The 18,938-nt window shown below is 37.8% G+C and overlaps 1 protein-coding gene across 2 annotated transcripts; it reads left to right on the top strand.

The window, feature by feature from the left end:
- The first annotated feature begins 1,465 nt into the window (after window positions 1-1,465).
- AQP11 (aquaporin 11) lies at window positions 1,466-17,276 on the top strand. Of its 2 annotated transcripts, XM_036895447.2 has the most exons (3): window positions 1,481-3,139; window positions 12,076-12,192; window positions 15,371-17,276. In XM_036895447.2, the coding sequence occupies exons 1-3, from the start codon at window positions 2,521-2,523 to the stop codon at window positions 15,448-15,450; spliced, it is 816 nt and encodes a 271-aa protein (XP_036751342.2). In that variant the 5' UTR covers window positions 1,481-2,520; the 3' UTR covers window positions 15,451-17,276. The 2 variants fall into 2 exon arrangements, with proteins under 2 accessions (XP_036751344.2, XP_036751342.2); XM_036895449.2 differs by lacking the exons at window positions 12,076-12,192; window positions 15,371-17,276 and adding an exon at window positions 7,490-7,579 and having other exon boundaries at window positions 1,466-3,139.
- The last annotated feature ends 1,662 nt before the right edge of the window (window positions 17,277-18,938 follow it).

The raw sequence follows: 18,938 nt of genomic DNA, 5'->3' as shown, positions 1-18,938 counted from the left end.
ACTAGAAAGCTTCTGCCCAGCAAAGGAAACCAGCAAACAAAAAGGCAATCTACTGAATGGGAGAGTATTTTTATAAATGACATATCCAATAGGGGCTAATAGCCAAAATATATTAAAAAACTCAGACAACTTACCACCAAAAAAACCAATCTGATTAAAAAATGGGCAGAGGACCTGAAGAGAAATTTTTCCTAAAAATACAGACAGATGGCCAACAGACACATGAAAAGATACTCAACATCACTAATCATCAGGGAAATCCAAATTAAAACCACAATGAGATATTCACACCAGTCAGAATGGCTACTATCCAAAAGACAAGAAATAACAAGTGTGGAGAAAAGGGAACCGTTGTGCACTGCAGGTGTGATTATAAATTGGTACAACCACTAGGAAAAGCAGTATCAAAGTACCTCAAAAAACAAAACAGAAATATCTTATGACCCAGAAATTCTACTTCTGGGAATTTACTGGAAGAAAACAAGATCACTAATTTGGAAAGATATGTGCACGCCTGTGTTTATCACAGCATTATTTACAATAACCAAAAATATGGAAGCAAGCTAAATGTCCATTGATAGATGAATGGGTAAGAAAGATGTGCTACATATATACAATAGAATATTACTCAGTCATAAATCGTGCTGTTTGTGACAATGTGGATGGACCTAGAGGATATTATGCTAAGTGAAATAAGTCTGATAAATATAAATACCATATGATTTCACTTATAAATGCAATCTAAAAAAACAAAGCAAATGAACAAACAAAACAGAAACAGGCCCATAAACAGAGAACAGACTGCTGGTTGCCACAGGGGAGGGGGTGGAAGGATGGGTAAAACAGTAGCAGGAGAAAAAAATTATCAGAATGTTCTCTTGATCTGTGTATAGTTACGAGTGTATACACATGCCAAAATGCATCGAATTGTACACTAAAAATTGTACATTTTATTCTATGTACCTAAATATAAAAAAATAAAGAAAAAAGGAAGGAAAGAGGGAGGGAGGGAGGAAAGGATATAAATCAAAGCAACCTCTTTCAAGAGCAGTGTCTAAAAAATAGTTTTACTCTAGTTTCTTCCTATTCAGGAAACAACACAGGAAAAGAAGAAAAGACTGCACTACATAGTTTGTGTGTTTTGTGAAAGAATTTATTTTTCAGTTGAAACAATGTCTATCGATACCACAGAACACTGGCAGTTAAAAAGAGAATTTTCATTAGTTTTAAAAAGACTAACAGACTGGGGAGGAAAGCTGAGGAGAACTAGCAAGAACACCTTCCACTAAGTGCTCTATCAAGCGAAGCTGAGGTTAATTACTCCTCTCACTTTTGTTTCTCTCTCCCTACACTGCACTCTAAGACATGTGGACTTGTGGTCAAGAGCCCAGGGTAGGTAGGAGAGTGCTGAGGCATTTGGAAAGCCCCCACCCCCCACCCCTATCCCGGCCACGCACACAATCACACACACTCACACAACCGTGACACCTACTCCATGCGCACAGAACCCTGCTAGGGGCGAGGTCTGAGAATCCCAGTCATTCTTTCCCAGCTGCACCCGCAGTGGGCCGCCCCAGATCGGCGAGCTGTTGGGAGTGGGGTATGGTTGTAAGAGCGGTGAAGCCGAAACTCGGACACCTGCTCTTTCAACTTTAAACCAGCGCTTACTCAACACTTCTTAGATGCCAGCCTCTCTGCTACGTGACTTTCATGCTTTTTTAGAAAAACCGATGAACTCTTGAGGTGGGTGAAGAAAACTAAGGCTCAGGGAGACCCAGTGCCATGCCCTTCTTCACAGGTCAAACCCTGGTTCACTCGACTCCGAAGTCTCCTCACGCTAAACCACCCCTGTCTCTGCGCTGTACCTCCGTCGCCTCCCATCTTAGTCGCTCCATTGATAAAAGGAGGTGGTTGGCCGAGATGATCTTTAGGGGTCTTCCTAGCTTGATGGTTCTATAGTTCTACAGGGCGTTCTAGGGGCGGGGAAGGAAAACCCTGAAGGTATTCTCTTTAATGCTACTGTTAAAGGGCAGTGGGCGCGTGCCTTCCGGGGCCGAGCGAGGGGAACTGGGCCCCGCCGCGCCCAGAGTCCCGGGCCCCCCAGCAAGCTGTCCGCAAGGGCGCCTGGACCGCCGCGCGCGTGCGCAATGGCCTCCGGGTGCGCGGCTGCCCTCCGCTTCCTGCCCACAGCACCGCCTTCCAGTCCCTGCGGGAGGCAGCGAGGGCGTGCGCGTGTCCGGCTCCTGCTGACCGTTGAGCGAAAACCGGCGTCCTTTCCGGTCTTCCCCCGCCGCCCCCGACCTAACGGCCTCCCCCGGCTCCGGTACCCACACCCAAGAGCACGGCCCGGGAAAGCGGGGCGGAGTCCTCCAGTGTGACGCCCCCAGGGCCTCCAACTCGTCTGGAGTCGGCCCGCCCCGAGGGGCGTGGGGAGGGGCGGGGCTGCGGACTCCGGACTCCGGCCCGTAGACGGCCTCTCGCGCAGCCAAGCAGCAAACCTAGTCTGGCTGTGAGCGAACCATGACCGCGCTGCGGGACTTCTGGCCCGGGGTGCAGGACACCTGCACCTCGCTGGGGCTGATGCTGTCGCTCGTGCTGTTCATGGGGCTGGCCCGCGTGGTCACCCGGCAGCAGGTGCATAAGTCCATGGTTCACGCCTTCGTCTTGGAGTTTCTGGCCACCTTCCAGCTCTGCTGCTGCACGCATGAGCTGCAACTGCTGAGCGAACAGGAACCCGCGCACCCCACCTGGCCGCTGACGTTAATCTACTTCTTCTCGTTGGTGCATGGCCTGACTCTGGTGGGCACCTCCAGCAACCCGTGTGGCGTAATGATGCAGATGATGGTGGGGGGGATGACCCCCGAGGTCGGTGCGATGAGGCTATTGGCTCAACTGATTGGTGCTCTGTGCAGCAGGTACTGCATAGGCGCCCTTTGGAGCCTGGGGCTGACCAAGTATCACGTCAGCGAGAGGAGCTTCGCTTGCAGGAATCCCATTCAAGTCGACTTGCCCAAAGCGGTCATCACAGAGGCCATCTGCTCCTTTATCTTCCACAGCGCTTTGCTGCACTTCCAGGAGGTCCGAACCAAACTTCGTATCCACCTGCTGGCAGCACTCATCACCTTTTTGGTCTATGCAGGTTTGTTACTCCCACAAAACACTTGACGCTTCGGAGCCTCTGTGACTTGAGGCTCCAAGTTCTTAACCGAGATACATTTGAAGCCCCTACACCTCTGTGTTGTCAATCTTGGTATCTTCGGTATTCCACATTTTTCAGCCCATTACTTAACCAATAGGGTCAATGTATATAGATCCTGCACTGCTTTTTTGAACTCCCAGAGAAAGGAGCCAGTTTCTGTGCTGAAACTGAGATCTTGTGAGGTACTGCCAAGGGTTCAAATATCTTACAAAGGGATGGTCTTAATGGTAGAAAGATAACTTATCAGCGACTTCTTTCGTCATGCCAACCTGGTATAGATCCTTTCTGACACTTTCACTGAAAAATGATCCTGAGTTTAAATTCCTTCTAATTTAAAGCACAAGCTACATGATTGGTCAGTAGGAAGAGAGAGGAGTAGAAATTCTGTAGTTCTATTCCTTAATTCTTTTTCTAAAAAATTAGTCTTTTTTTATTTCTGTGATAATTCATCTTGAGTTATAAATGAACTCTTAAGTGGCCTGTCAAGGAAGATGTGTTTTAAAATTAAAATTTGCTTGAAATTAAAGATCCTTTTTAAAAACATACAACTCTAGAGAAATCTGTTGATTTCTTGCAAACCATTTGTTTACTCTGACAGATCTCAGATGCAGTGGATAAAATTAAGTGAAACAGGGAAATCCAAAAGGCAAAGCTTAATGATAAAATGTGTCATTTTAAATGATTACAATAAAATACCTTCACTGACATTATATCTGAGTTACAAAATACTTTGGAGGTAGAAATAAAAGGAAAACTACTAGTTTCTAATAAAAGGAAACTAGTAGTAAGAGTCTACCTTCTGCCCATTAAAAATGAAATTAGGAATAGAAACAAACCTCAAGGCAAGGACTCCTAAACACACACTTGACTTACTGAGGTAAAAACGACTTCCTAATCCATTTTTCTTTCTTTACATCTACTATCACTTTTGTGTGGACACAGATGGAAATAAATGGTATAGGAGAGAGGGAAGAATATATGCATATTTGATGATATATGCATATATAGTTATGCAGTTGCTTATTTATTAAAGTTTTAGATCTTGGGTAAAGCAGAAATATCCCCTATGTATACAGAATCATTTCTTGCAAAAAATTATGTCACAGTTTAGCTTTGATCTTATTAAAAGAAAAATTCAAAAGATGTTTAAAATTAATGTTTATATACAGTTTGAATCTTTTGGTACATATGTCCCTCTTCCCTCTCTTATTTATCTTGAAGTTGGTATTTTTGTTTTTGTTCTTTTAATTCATATTTATGATTCCACCAATAATACTGTATATATTAGCCAATACCTGTTTTATAAGTGACAAGGATTTTGAGAGAAGAGAAATCAGACAATATTTGAAGTTATAGATAAATATAAGGAATGTTATCAGAAGGAACCCATAAAATTCCAATTTAAGGTATCCAAAACACAACTCTCTTTTCCTTCCCCTTGCTGTATAGACATTGAAATTGTTGAAATGAGGGTACGATGGGAGAGGAGAGGAGGGTAAAGGGATCACTAGAGCAGTGGTTCTCAGCATTCTTTCTGCATTGGAATCACCTGGGGAACATTTTAAACATACCTATGTCTGGGTGCAAAGATTAAGATTTAATTGCTCTGGGAAAGGGCCTAAGCTATGGTATGTTTTGAAGTTTCCCTGTTGATCCCAAGGAACCAGAGCTGAGAACAACTGCTCTAGTCTAGACTTATGTTGGGCCAGTTAGGTAGCCACTAGCCAGCTGTGGTTAGATTTAAATTAACTAAAATTAACTATTCAGTTACTCAGTCAGAGTAGCCACATGTCAGGTGCTTAGTAGCCACATGTGGCTAGTGGTAGTGGGTATAATATTGGATGGTGCTAGAGACTCTTTTCAGGGACAGAGCCTAATAGGCAATTGTTAATTACTGTTTCAGAAATGGATAATCTGTTATGATTGTAAGGGAGATAAGAATATAGTCTGGGCAATATGCTGAGCATATAGGAAATTTATCTGAGTTATCTTAGTTAATCCTTGCAACAACCCACTGATGAATATATTATTCCCATTTTAAATCAAGTGAGGCTCAGAAAAATGAAATTGTCCAAGGCCACACAGCTAGAATGTGATAGAACCATGGTTCAAACCAACACTAAAGTTCATTCTCATTTCATTATCAAACTTTCTATAGTGTTCTCCTCAAAAGTAACAAAAACATATTCATAGGATTGAATATTATTTAGCCATGAAAATGAAGTTCTGATATATATATAACAACATGGATAAACCTTGAAAACATTCTAAGTGAAGTAAGCCAGACATAAAGGGACAAATGGTCTGAGATTTTCACTTGTATGAAAAATCTAGCATGGGTGAATTCATAGAGACACATAGTATAATAGAAGTTACCAGGAGCTGGAGGGAGGAAGGAATAGGAACTTATTCTTCAATGGATACAGTTTCTGTTTGGGATGATGGAAAAGTTTTGAAAATAATGATGACGACGGAACATTGTGAATGTAATTAATGCCACCAAATATACACTTAAAATGGTAAAAATGGCTTATTTTGTTATATATATATTACCATAATTAAGGTTTTTTTAAGTTACAAAAGGATTCTGTTGCCAAATAAATTTGGCAAGCATTGGATTAAACAGATTTCCTAATTTTAAAACTTCACAGAACATTTACTATGCTTCTGTATATTGTGAAACTCCAAGAGGAGGATGTGAAACAGTTTTTCACACTTAAGGAATCCTTTTGTCTAGGGGTAGGTGGCAGAAGATAACATACTTTGGGAAATGCTGCCCTTAAACCATGTCACTCCCCATTATTTTCTATGGATATAAGTCGTAACTTTAGAACAGTTATTCCAAACAGAATGAACTGTCTTGGGTCTAGCTGAATGTCTCTTATCAGGCAAAGGTGAAGCTTTTGTAGGAAGGATTTAAAAATGGGTAGGGAAGGAAAGGCAGGGGAAGGGCCGGCTAAGTCAGGCACCATTACAAATTACTTTGATAGGCCGTTTTAACTTCTCAGATATTCTTAGTACACGCTGGGAGATTTCTTTAATCACTTGCACTTGGAGGGTACTCGGAAGTCACCAAAACAGGTCATCTCAAAATAATTGATGATGTATTTTAGGATTAAAGAACAGTACTGTCCTTCAGCCTAGCCACAAACTCCTTGAAGAGCCAGTGACCAGGTTTCTGATTGTGTTTGACTCAGCACCCTGCACTTTGATGTGCAGATGGAGGCCACTGATGGCATTACCATTTATCACGTATTTATTGGCTTCCCAAATAAAGTTTAAAAAAAAGAAAAGCTGTGTGATTTATTAATATATTAGAGCTATAAAACTATTAATGCAAATTTCAAGCATATCTTCCTTACTTTAGGTTTGGGGAGAGTTAAGTTCAGTGAACAGAGTAAGAGACAACTGCATTTATTCTTTAATTAATTAGATACTGAAAAATATCTGTTATTTTAAACATAGAATTAAGTTGTCTTTATTACGGCACCCCGTTCATTTCCTTTGTAGATTTTTTAATTATACATTTGTTTTCTGATGTAATGCCTGTTTTCTTCACCAGATGGTAAGCTTTGAGTACAGAAACTAAATTGTTTTATTTCTTACATAAGGTGTAATCAAGACTTAGCATGGTGTCACCTGTTACAAATAGTACTAAGTATTTTTAGAGTGAATGAATGAACAAATATTCTATTCACTTAAAGAAAACACAAAGAAATAATATATACCTGGATAGTCTATATTTTATGTCTATTTCAAAATAAGCTTAATAAATTGTCTGGAGAAATTATAGTATTTTTATTTCATTTCACTACTCCACTTAGAGGAGTTTTTGGTGTCTTTCTGAGTCATGAAGGGTATAGGTAAGATTATTTGTCCAAGAGGGGAATTTTTGGACAAATAATAACCTTTTACTACGCTCACTTTTAATACAATGACTATATGAAATATGTGCTAATTTACAAGTGAAAAATGGCTTCAAGCAAAGGTCCAAAATGCTTTTTATTATGCCAATATAATATAGTAGTAAAGAGTACAGATTTGGAGTTAGACTGTTTCTTTAGGAGAGAGAGTTAATAAAAGCTTCAACTTCCTCACCATTAAAATGGAGAATAATAGTATGTATCTGTTAAGACTATTGTGAGGCATAATGTATTTAAGTTCTTAGCATAGTACCTGGCACAAATATTCTGGTTACTGGGAAGCGCTAGCTGTCACTATAAACTAGTTGACATTCTGGCCCATATACAAGTCTTATGTGATTTTTTTCTTTTACGTTTTTTTTTATAGGTATCATTCATCTACAGTTACATGAGCAACATTATGTTTACTAGACTCCGCCCATCATCAAGTCCCCCCCCACATACCGCATTACAGTCATTGTCCATCAGCATAGTAAGATGCTATAGAATCACTACTGTCTTCTCTGTGTTGTACAGCTCTCCCATGCCCCCCTCCATTATGTCTGCTAATCTCAATGCCCCATTTTTTCCCCCTTATACCTCCCTTCCCACCCATCCTCCCCAGTCCCTTTCCCTTTGGTAACTGTTAGTTCATTCTTGGGTTCTGTGAGTCTGCTGCTATTTTGTGCCTTCAGTTTTTCTTTGTTCTTATACTCCACATATGAATGAAATCATTTGGTGTTTGTCTTTCTCCACCTGGCTTATTTCACTGAGCATAATACCCTCTAGCTCCATCCATGTTGTTGCAAATGGTAGGATTTGTTTTCTCCTTATGGCTGAATAATATTCCATTGTGTATATGTACCACATCTTCTTTATCCATTCATCTACTGATGGACACTTAGGTTGCTTCCATTTCTTGGCTATTGTAAATAGTGCTGCAATAAACATAGGGGTGCATGTGTCTTTTTCAAACTGGGCTGCTGCACTCTTAGGGTAAATTCCTAGGAGTGGAATTCCTGAGTCAAATGGATTTCTATTTTGAGTTTTTTGAGGAACCTCCATACTGCTTTCCACAATGGTTGAACTAATTTACATTCCCACCAGCAGGGTAGGAGGGTTCCTCTTTCTCCACATCCTCACCAACATTTGTTGTTTGTCTTTTGAATGGTGGCCATCTTTATTGGTGTGAGGTGATATGTCATTGTGGTTTTAATTTGCATTTATCTGATGATTAGTGATGTGGAGCATCTTTTCATCTGCCTGTTGGCCAACTGAATTTCTTTGGAGAACTGTCTGTTCAGATCCTCTGCCCATTTTTTAATTGGATTATTTGCTTTTTGTTTGTTGAGGTGTGTGAGCTCTTTATGTATTTTGGATGTCAACCCTTTATCAGCTATGTCATTTATGAATATATTCTCCAATACTGTAGGATGTCTTTTTGTTCTATTGGTGGTGTCCTTTGCTGTACAGAAGCTTTTCAGCTTAATATAGTCCCACTTGTTCATTTTTGCTTTTGTTTCCCTTGCCCGGGGAGGTATGTTCATGAAGAAGTTGCTCATGTTTATGTCCAAGAGATTTTTGCCTGTTTTTTTCTAAGTTTTATGGTTTCATGACTTACATTCAGGTCTTTGATCCATTTTGAATTTACTTTTGTGTATGGGGTTAGACAATGATCCAGTTTCATTCTATTACATGTAGCTGTCCAGTTTTGCCAACACCAGCTGTTGAAGAGGCTGTCATTTCCCCATTGTATATCTATGGCTCCTTTATCATACGTTAATTGACCATATATGGTTGGGTTAATATCTGGACTCTCTATTCTGTTCCACTGGTCTGTGGGTATGTGATTTTAATTAGTGTTATTCTGTCAGAGAATTTGCTTCCCACACTGCAATTTATTAAGACAGTTAAAATACCATAGTGGCATATGTCAGTTAAGAATTTGTGAAAATCTAGAAATCTGTCTCTGTGGCTGAGTCAGAGATAGAAACATGTGCCCAAGCTTTCACATGGAAGAACCCCCAGAAATGTCACTATTCTCAAGGATATTCCTTGTATGTGTTTTGAAAAGTTGAGCCAATGCTCAGGTGAGTACTTTTGGACAGGCACTACAGCCTACCCTGCCATGTGGACAGACTGTGAACTTCTAGGCCCCATGTCCAAGAGATGCTGGGTGCAGAGCTGGACCATGAATCCTGAAACATAGTCAACAGTTAGAATGTGCACTTAGATTTCATGACTACTCACAGTCACTTATCTTTTTATTTTAAAAAATTGTTGTAACCACTTTATTGAGCTATAATTCACATACCATATCATTCACCATCACTTACTCAGGGCTCTGTTTGACAAGTAAAAATGTAGTCAATGATAATGCTTGGTCCATTTTACTTTTTGCTTTCCTTTTTTTTAAAATTTGTATTAAGGTATTATTGATATACACTCTTACGAAGGTTTCACATGAAAAAACAACGTGGTTACTACATTTATCCATATTATCAAGTCCCCAACCATACCCCAAATGCAGTCATATCAGTGTAGTAAGATGCCACAGATTCGCTATTTGCTTTCTCTGTGCTACACTGTTTGCCCCGTGATCCCCCCACACCATGTGTACTAAACATAATACCCCTCAGTCCCCTTCTCCCTCCATCCCCACCTGCCCTCCCACACCCCTCCCCCTTTGGTAACCACTAGTCCCTTCTTGGAGTCTCTGAGTCTGCTATTTTGTTCCTTTAGTTTTGCTTTGTTGTTATACTCCACAAATAAGGGAAACCATTTGGCACTTGTCTTTCTCTGCCTGGCTTATTTCACTGAGCATAATATCCTCTAGCTCCATCCATGTTTTTGCAAATGGTAGGATTTGTTTCTTTCTTATGGCTAAATAGTATCCATTGTGTATATGTACCACCTCTTCTTTATCCATTCATCTACTGATGGACACTTAGGTTGCTTCCATTTATTGGTTATTGTAAAAAGTGCTGCGATAAACATAGGGGTGCATATGTCTTTATGAATCTGAGAAGTTGTATTCTTTGGTTAAATTCCAAGGAGTGGGATTCCTGGGTCAAATGGTATTTTTTTTTTTAGTTTTTTGAGGAACCTCCATATTGCTTTCCACAATGGTTGCACTAGCTTACATTCCCACCAGCAGTGTAGGAGGGTTCCCCTTTCTCTGCATCCACACCAGCATTTGTTCTTAGTCTTTTCGATACTGGCCATCCTTACTGGTGTGAGGTGATATCTCATTGTGGTTTTAATTTGCATTTCCCTGATGATTAGTGATGTAGAGCATCTTTTCATATGTCTGTTGGCTATCTGAATTTCTTCTGTGCCTCTGACCATTTTTTAATCAGATTATTTGCGTTTTGGTTGTTGAGGTGTGTGAGTTTATATATTTTGGATGTTAACCCCTTGTTGGATATGTCATTTACAAATATATTCTTCCATACTGTAGGATGCCTTTTTGTTCTGTTCATGGTGTCCTTTGCTATACAGAAACTTTTTAGTTTGATGTAGTCCCATGAGTTCATTTTTGCTTTTGTTTCCCTTGCTCGAGATGTGTTCAGGAAGAAGCTGCTCATGCTTATATTCAGGAGACGTTTGCCTATGGTATCTTCTAAGAGTTTTATGGTTTCATGACTTACATTCAGGTCTTTGATGCATTTCGAGTTTACTTTTGTGTATGGGGTTAAACAATAGTCCGGTTTCATTCTCTTACATGTAGCTGTCCAGTTTTGCCAACACCAACTGTTGAAGAGGCTGTCATTTCCCCCATTGTATGTTCATGGCTCCTTTATCATATATTAATTGACCATATATGGTTGGGTTTATATATAGGTTCCCTAGTCTGTTCCATTGGTCTATGGGTCTGTTCTTGTGCCAGTACCAAATTGTCTTGCTTACTGTGGCTTTGTAGTAGAGCTTGAAGTTGGGGAGCACAATCCCCCCAGCTTTATTCTTCCTTCTCAGGATTGCTTTGGCTATTCGGGGTCTTTTGTCATTTCCTATGAATTTTAGAACGATTTTCTCTAGTTTGTTGAAGAATGCTGTTGGTATTTTGATAGGAATTGCATTGAATCTATAGATGGTCATTTTGACAATATTAATTCTTCCTATCCATGAGAATCAAATGTGTTTCCATTTATTGGTATCTTCTTTAATTTCTCTCATCAGTGTCTTGTAGTTTTCAGAGTATCAGTCTTTAACTTCCTTGGTTAGGTTTATTCCTGAGTATTTTATTCTTTTTGATGCAACTGTGAATGGAATTGTTTTCCTGATTTCTCTTTCTGCTAGTTCATTGTTAGTGTATAGGAATACCACAGATTTCTGTGTATTAATTTTGCATCCTGCAACTTTGCTGAATTCAGATATTAGATCTAGTAGTTTTGGAGTGGATTCTTTAGGGTTTTTATGTACAGTATCATGTCATCTGCAAACAGGGACAGTTTGACTTCTTCTTAGTCAATCTGGATGCCATTTATTTCTTTGTGTTGTCTAATTGCCATGGCTACGACCTCCATACTATGTTTACTTTTTGATTTCAACACAAAGGCATGCTTATGCTCAGGAGGTCTGTGGGGTATTGTATCCATTTTAAATGTGTTGTCATTTTATTTTTATTATTCATTCATTTAAATTGATGAATGTTAAAAGGGAGCCAAATCTCTTGTTTTATAAAGCTGTAGGAATAATAGAGCAGATTAGTTTTCAGTGCATTTTATAAAACATGGGAAAAGCAATGGATCAAAACTATTAATGTCCTTTGTCCTTTTTTGGGGTGGGGACATATTTTAATTTATTACCTGTTTTTATACTCTATAATATGCTAGGTAGTTCTTCAAAGGAAGATTATAGAGTAAGAATACTTAAATATCTACAACAAGTCATATTTAGTAACTGCTTTATTTCTAGTTGCAAGGAAATATAAGATATATGGTTTGGTATCACTCTGCTTAAAATGTATTACAGGAGGAAGTCTAACAGGAGCTGTATTTAACCCAGCTTTGGCACTCTCACTACATTTCAAGTGTTTTGATGAAGCATTCTTTCAATTTTTTATAGTTTATTGGCTGGCTCCTTCTTTAGGTAAGCATATTTTTATTTAATATGATTAAAAGATTAGGATGTTTTAAGAGATGGTGCAGAATGTCACTGTAACATGTCTATTTCCAAAGCCAGACTAGGTACAAAAAGAATGAAAAAGGAGGTTAACATACCTGAAATAACAATTTATTTTGTGGCATATCCTCTAAAACTATTTTTATCTTCAAAGAAATAAAATTATCTACTTAAGGGTAGTCAGTTCGGGTATGATACCACTTTAAGAAATCCTCAGATATAAGGGCAAATGTGAGGCGTGATTACTTTCATTAAAAATAATTAATTTTTCCTAAAGGAATTTGATTTTTCAAATTTGTGAGCTCCAGATAAAATATTATTTAGTTCATTTGACTCATTTTGCAGAGGAGCATCTCATGAAACAGTGTATACCTGTGTATATATATTGCTGTATTCACTACAGTATACTGAAGTGTAATTTTAAAATTACCCATTAGTTGCATTCCTGTTATTTCTAGATCAGATATATAAAACTCCTCTATTTGATGGGTCAAATAACACAAAAAAGGTATAAAATAACTGTTATCTTAATATACATTTCTTTATATAAATTACCAGCATTTCTTGATTTTAGTCATCAGTTTTAAGCCTGATTATGATTCATAACCATAAGTGAATATGAGGATGACTGGCCTCTGTTAGTTCATCCTTCTTTTTATCTACAGTTAGCATTTTGTTTCTTGTTGCTCATTTCTGTTAGAAAAAAATAAAGTACATATAGAAGGGACCACTGGCACAACAGGTTTGAATAGCCATCCCATTTTACTCCTCATATTCATCTTCCATTCCTTTATTTCATTTTTAGTAGCTATTATGCTCAGTAATACTATCTATTGGCCTAAAAATGAATATCAGAAAAAACCTGTATTTTAAAATGCTAATAATGGTAGCTTTTTTCAGTTCTACAGATTGCTAGTGTTTTCCAGTAGTTTCTTTAAAGACAGATTTTCTCTAGTCATGATTCTTAAGAAGTTAAAAAGGTCACTGAAGTTCATGTAGAAGTTAAAAAGGTCATTAATTGGACAGGTCTACTGATAGTTTTTATATGGAAAAAATTCTCTTAATATGTTTCATTTGAAATAAACATATATTATTAACATTATATATTTGTTAATGTGCTCCAACTACAATTTTAACAGCAGACCCCTGACACTATGACACATTTAAATGATTAAGTATAAATCATTTAATAACTTCTTCCTGGAAAACCATACTGGGAAAAAGTAATAATATGTAAATAAAGGAACAATCATTTCTGTCCCTTTAGAAAGTAAACAGACTAGAGAGTAGTGGGGTAGGGAGACAGACTATATCCTCTTAGCGTTAGTGCAGTCCAAACAGTGAGGCAATTATTACTTGCGGCCATTACCAAAACATTTGAAAGAACCACTTACCCCCAAAAAAATCTGAAACAAAAAGCAAGTATACTTCTATTTCTTTTCTTCTTATTCAAGGAATCTTTTAAAAAATGAAGTTGAGATAAAACTTTTTCACAATTATATTTGGCCCTAATTTAGCTTGTTAAAAATACACAAAGATTATTTCTTTGTTGGTCCAAGGATCTAGCTGTCTAAATAGACTCAACATAAAATTTCTGTTGTAGTTTTTGGTTTAAAAAGGCATGTTCCTGTACTTCTTTAAGAGTTTATGGGTGAGAAACAATACAAAACCTCTTCAGTAGAGGTGGATAAAAGACATGTGAATGACAGTTTTTTAAAATGTTGCATTCCAGCTTGCCATTGAATTTTGTCACATTGAAGTTACATTCCCATTGAGGAAAAAATGGCATCAAATGAAATAAAGTCACAATTAAATTCTAAGAAGGATGGGAAAAGTAAGAAATTACATTTTTATAAGAGCCATTCAAAAATCTAAGTAAGAGATGGCAAATCAAAACAAACAAAATACTCTTAAAGCCACTGAGTGACATAGAGAAGAGTAATCCTGAGATAGCTATCCTTCTTTTTCTTCTGGACAAGCAGGGAGCAAACTATTCTTGGAAGCCAGCCCATGTTCTTTCTTGGTTCTCATCATAGCAGAGATGATTGGTTCTAACGATCCCTGCCATCTCACCCAAATTAAAAATGTTAGAAATGTGACTATAAGAATGAACCCTAGAATTAATTCTGTAGTTTGTACATTTCATACAATAAAAATGAACAGGTTCTATTTGCTTCTGTGAAACCGCAGTTCCATTTTTGGAAAAAGTTTTAAATGTAATGTCTAGCTCTGACTTTATAAAGAAAATGTCAAATTTTGTGGGTCAGTTAATATACATACAGATTGCTTCTGATTTTTCTTTTAAAGCCTTTGGCTACAAAATAAAATCCTTCAAAAATATGCTAAGCTATCCAAATACTAGTCAAACCTTAAGGTTTCCTGTTGTAAGTAAACAGGAGTAAAATGTCAAATCTTTATGTAACAAAAATTCACTCTTAATCTGAGTTTAAACTGATTTAGTGCTTTAAACCTAAATACATTAAGATAAAAACACTAACCATTGCAGGCTTCCCTTTCAAGACTGATTTTCAGTCCTGTGGTTGAGTGTCCTCTACCCCTATTTCCCATACAATAATTAACCAATAGCTACATGCTAGATTGGTCTGGTGTGACCTCAAAAATGAAAATTCACTAATATGTGATTTCTTTTACAAAAGATTTAAAGTTTCGGCATTGACTGTAATTTTGTTTTAGGTATTTTGCTTGATAGAGCTCTAAATGCTTTTAATGCTGGAGATTGATGGGAAAAAATGGGAAGAGAGAACGTAATCTAACATTTTTATTTGAGCACTCCAAAGGAAAACTGAGGAGTGCTTTGAGCTGCTTTATTCTGGGGTACACCTCTGGGGCATGGCGGGATAGAAGGGTGTCATTTCTAGTGGAGCCAGAACCAGGACTCCAAAATCTTTTGATTTTATTTATCCTTTGAGTTCATTACCAAGTACATATTATTTTTAAGGATTTATGTTGAAGAAAAATACGAGAATACTAGATTTTAAAATATCTACGTTTCATGTAGAATTTGATGTAGCTAATTCTTTTAAACATAGTTTTCCAAATTTCTAGGTGTACAATCTTAAATTACAATTACTGATTATGAACTTCCTTAGAATACTGTTTTATTTTACTGTATTTTGTCTTTCAGGTATATTGTTGATGATTTTGATGTTCAGCTTTTTCCTTCCATGGCTGTATAACAATCATACAATTAATAAACAGGAGTAACTATTCTAAAGACTCAGACTAAGTTACAGAACAGTCAAGGTGGATGTGATAAAGACTTTATCACCTCATATTCCACACACTGGCTGCACAGGATTCATCAGTGTTAGCTTTCTTTGAGGAAGCTGCCTTACAGTCTTCATCACTGGACTTAAAAAAAATTCCTGTGAAAATGAGGCATCTGTGTTTCTCAATTAAGAACTGTGCTTTTGAGTATGTATTAAATGTTGCTAGAAGAGTCATTACATTAAATATAAATCTCAAGTGATAATTGTTAATTTCGATGAAAAAAAAAGGACAGGGTGAGAAGGGAAGGGAAGGTTATGGCAAGTCCAAAGAAAGAGTATGGGTATCAAGTGTCACCTGAATGAACAGGACTTTTAACCGCAGTACAGCTACTCATGCTTACAGAACTGGGGGAAGAATACTTTTCAGCCACTACTTCACACGATGATACCATCAGCAGTGTCATCTTTCAATAGGAAAGTTGCTTTTGGAAGTAGATTATATATCTACTCATACTTAAGCAATTTCCTGCATTCTGAATACCTTCAAAAGTATTTCCTCTAAATAGACACTCTAGCTTTAGTCAGGTTGTTCTTTAATAGAATGTAATAAAAGCACCCATACAAAGTCAAGTTGTAAGCTTTTCACATTCTTATTTGATCGTAACAGCTACCTAATGAAGTAGATAGGGCATGCATTTTTAATCTCGATTTTACAGATAAGGAAACAGTCTTGAGTTTGCTGCCCTGCTAAAGGTCAAATAGAACTGAAAAACATCTTCAGACTTCCACTGCAATACAAAAAAATCTTCTAGGTCTAGGTCATCATTATGACTAAAGGACACTGAAGATTTTGAAGAAACATTAAATATTTTATGTTAAATTTTGTTTAGGAATTAACTAGTTTTTTGTTTGTTTTTAAGGCTTAAAGAATCTTCAAGTTTCCCTCTATTAGAAGCTTTCTTTATTGTATGACGTCTACTTTTTATAAAAATTCCAGGCCATAAAAGGTTAAGTGTGTTTCTCTTCAAAGGAAATACCATTATCAATGTTAGGATTGAAAGTAAAAAAAAATATGGGGTGAAATAAGATTTGTTTGAGTAATAATCAACTAAGAAACTGATAAATTGGCAGGTAATTTAAGTGCTGCTTGGTGATCAGCTTGTAGATAATCACTCTTTACACCTGCAGACTTAACTGAACTGCTGCAGGTTACCCAGCAAGGCAGCCAGTTTGATGATCATCGATTTTGACACTTGAATTTACAAATACACATCGTGGTAGTTTCTGTTTTTAAAAGCTGAGTTCATAAAATTGTGACAATTTCTAAATGCAGTCCGACATGTTTTATTTGGCCTGCACAATATTTTTTAAGAGTAAAATGCTAATATTGTAAGTCTTTTTTCACACAAAATCCCCAGTTCCAGCTTCTGTTGAAAAAAATCAACATCTGGCAATACTAGGCCTAAAATCTGCCATGGCAACAACATAAAATAATGGTTGTTTCCTTTAAAATGGTCTTTTTGCCACTCCCTGTGTCTTTCAAACATGAAGCTGAGCTCTACTTATTGTTTCATGGCTTTTTCTTACAAAATAGAAAAATTTTTAAATTCATGTCTCTATGATGAATGAGACTATGGTTTAAGAAAAGTGTATTTGTGGAAACACCCAGACACCTGAACTTCACTTACCAGAATTTGAGAGTGACAGTGCTTCTCCTGCAGCCCTCTCTACACCCGGGCCTGGGTTGGGACAGGCTTTTCCTCATTGCTCCTTCCCATTCATTCTCTGCTCCCTCCATTAAAAACATGTCATCAGACCATGCCATCTGCTCCCTGGGTATTTCTTGTTGCAGTTATCTAGCATACAGTCTCCTCAGCTCCCCCTTTATGAACTTGTTCCTTCAAGAACTTAGTTCCTGTCTCATTCTCATTCTCTACAATACTAATTATATTTCTTGGTGATTTCAATGCCCACAAAGATAATTCTTGCAGTATCTTGGCCTTAAAGTTCATCGGCTGAACTTGAAAGGCTTTTCAATGATGTTTTTTTCTTCTCTTCTGCCTCAGGTTCAACTTTGGTCATAACCTCAAGCTTGTCTTCTATGATCTTAAAACACCCCCCTCTCCAACCACCTACCCCTCCTTCCAGCTTGCTCGCTCGGGTAGCCCATCTCCAGTAATTCTCTGACCCCCATGGGGAACTTGTGTTCACTGATGCCATCACCCTTCCACATCTCTCAGTCTCTCAAGTACTCCCTTGTCCTTAAGCAGCTTACATTACACACTTGCATAGAATCTTACTCCCTTGTTCCTCTATCGTTTCATCATACTCACGTGGTTTAACCACAATTTGATTAAATCCAACTGCTTATTCCATGCCTGCACCCCAACATGAAACAGAAGAAAAATTGGCAGTTCTTTTAAAGGGAAGAAAATGTGGGCAGTAGCTGAAGGGGGGAAATTGGATCAGGAAAGAATTTCTTTGTTAAGATGGGAAAGGTATCGGCATGTTTGTATGCTGAGGGGACTGGCGCAGTAGAAAGTAACTGATGATGTAGGAGAGGGAGGGGCGATTCCTCAGGTCCTCATTTTGTAATAGTTTAGTGAAGGTAGAATCAAGTGCTCAGTGGAGGGGGTTGGCCTTAGACAGACAGATTAACAAGAGAAAATATTAAGAATACATGGGCACAAGAATTAGGTAAGTGGAAGTGGTGGTGGGAGTTTGAAGTTTTTCACTTTTCCTCTTCCCATTTTCTCCTAAAGCATTCTAGTCAGGCCTTCAATTCTAGCTCCGCCATTCCAGTGAAATTCTTGCCAAAGCCATCAGTGACTTCCATGTTGTTAAATCAAGTTCTCATCCTTCTTACTTAGCAGCATTTGATAGGATTGCTTTCTCCTCTGGAAAACACTTCACTTCCAGAAAATCACTGCCTTCTCAGTTTCTTTTACTAGTTCCTCCTTTCCCCTAAATGACAGTTTAGCAGGGCTTAGTCCTCTGAGATCTATTTATACTTACTCCCTTGGTAATTTTATCCAGTCTTGTGGCTTTACCACAACTATATCCTAACAGCTGCCAAATTCCTATCTCCAGCTTTTACAACTGTACCAAACTCCACTCATATCCACCTGTATACATGACATCTCTACTTAGTTGTCTAACAGATAACTCAAGTTGATACACACAGCTCTAGTTAATTCAAACAAGTTTATCCATTCTATTGATGGATATTTCTAAGTATTAAATCAATGGTTCTTGGGCATATCTTCTCACAGAGATGTGCTTCTCTGAGGTAGTAGGCTCTCATACTTTTCATTATTGCCCACTAGCATAGTTTAGTCCAAATCTCCATCTACTTACTGTTGTCCAGATTACTGCAATAACTTCCTGTTTCTACTATCTGAGTTTTCCTATTAAAACAATCAAATCATGCCACAGCTTCCTGTTTCAGACTTAAAGGTATGAATTATCTCCTGTTAGCTATTA

This window comes from Manis pentadactyla, chromosome 9, assembly GCF_030020395.1.
Source record: "Manis pentadactyla isolate mManPen7 chromosome 9, mManPen7.hap1, whole genome shotgun sequence".
NCBI lineage: Eukaryota > Metazoa > Chordata > Mammalia > Pholidota > Manidae > Manis > Manis pentadactyla.
This window is presented reverse-complemented; position numbering and strand designations above follow the sequence as displayed.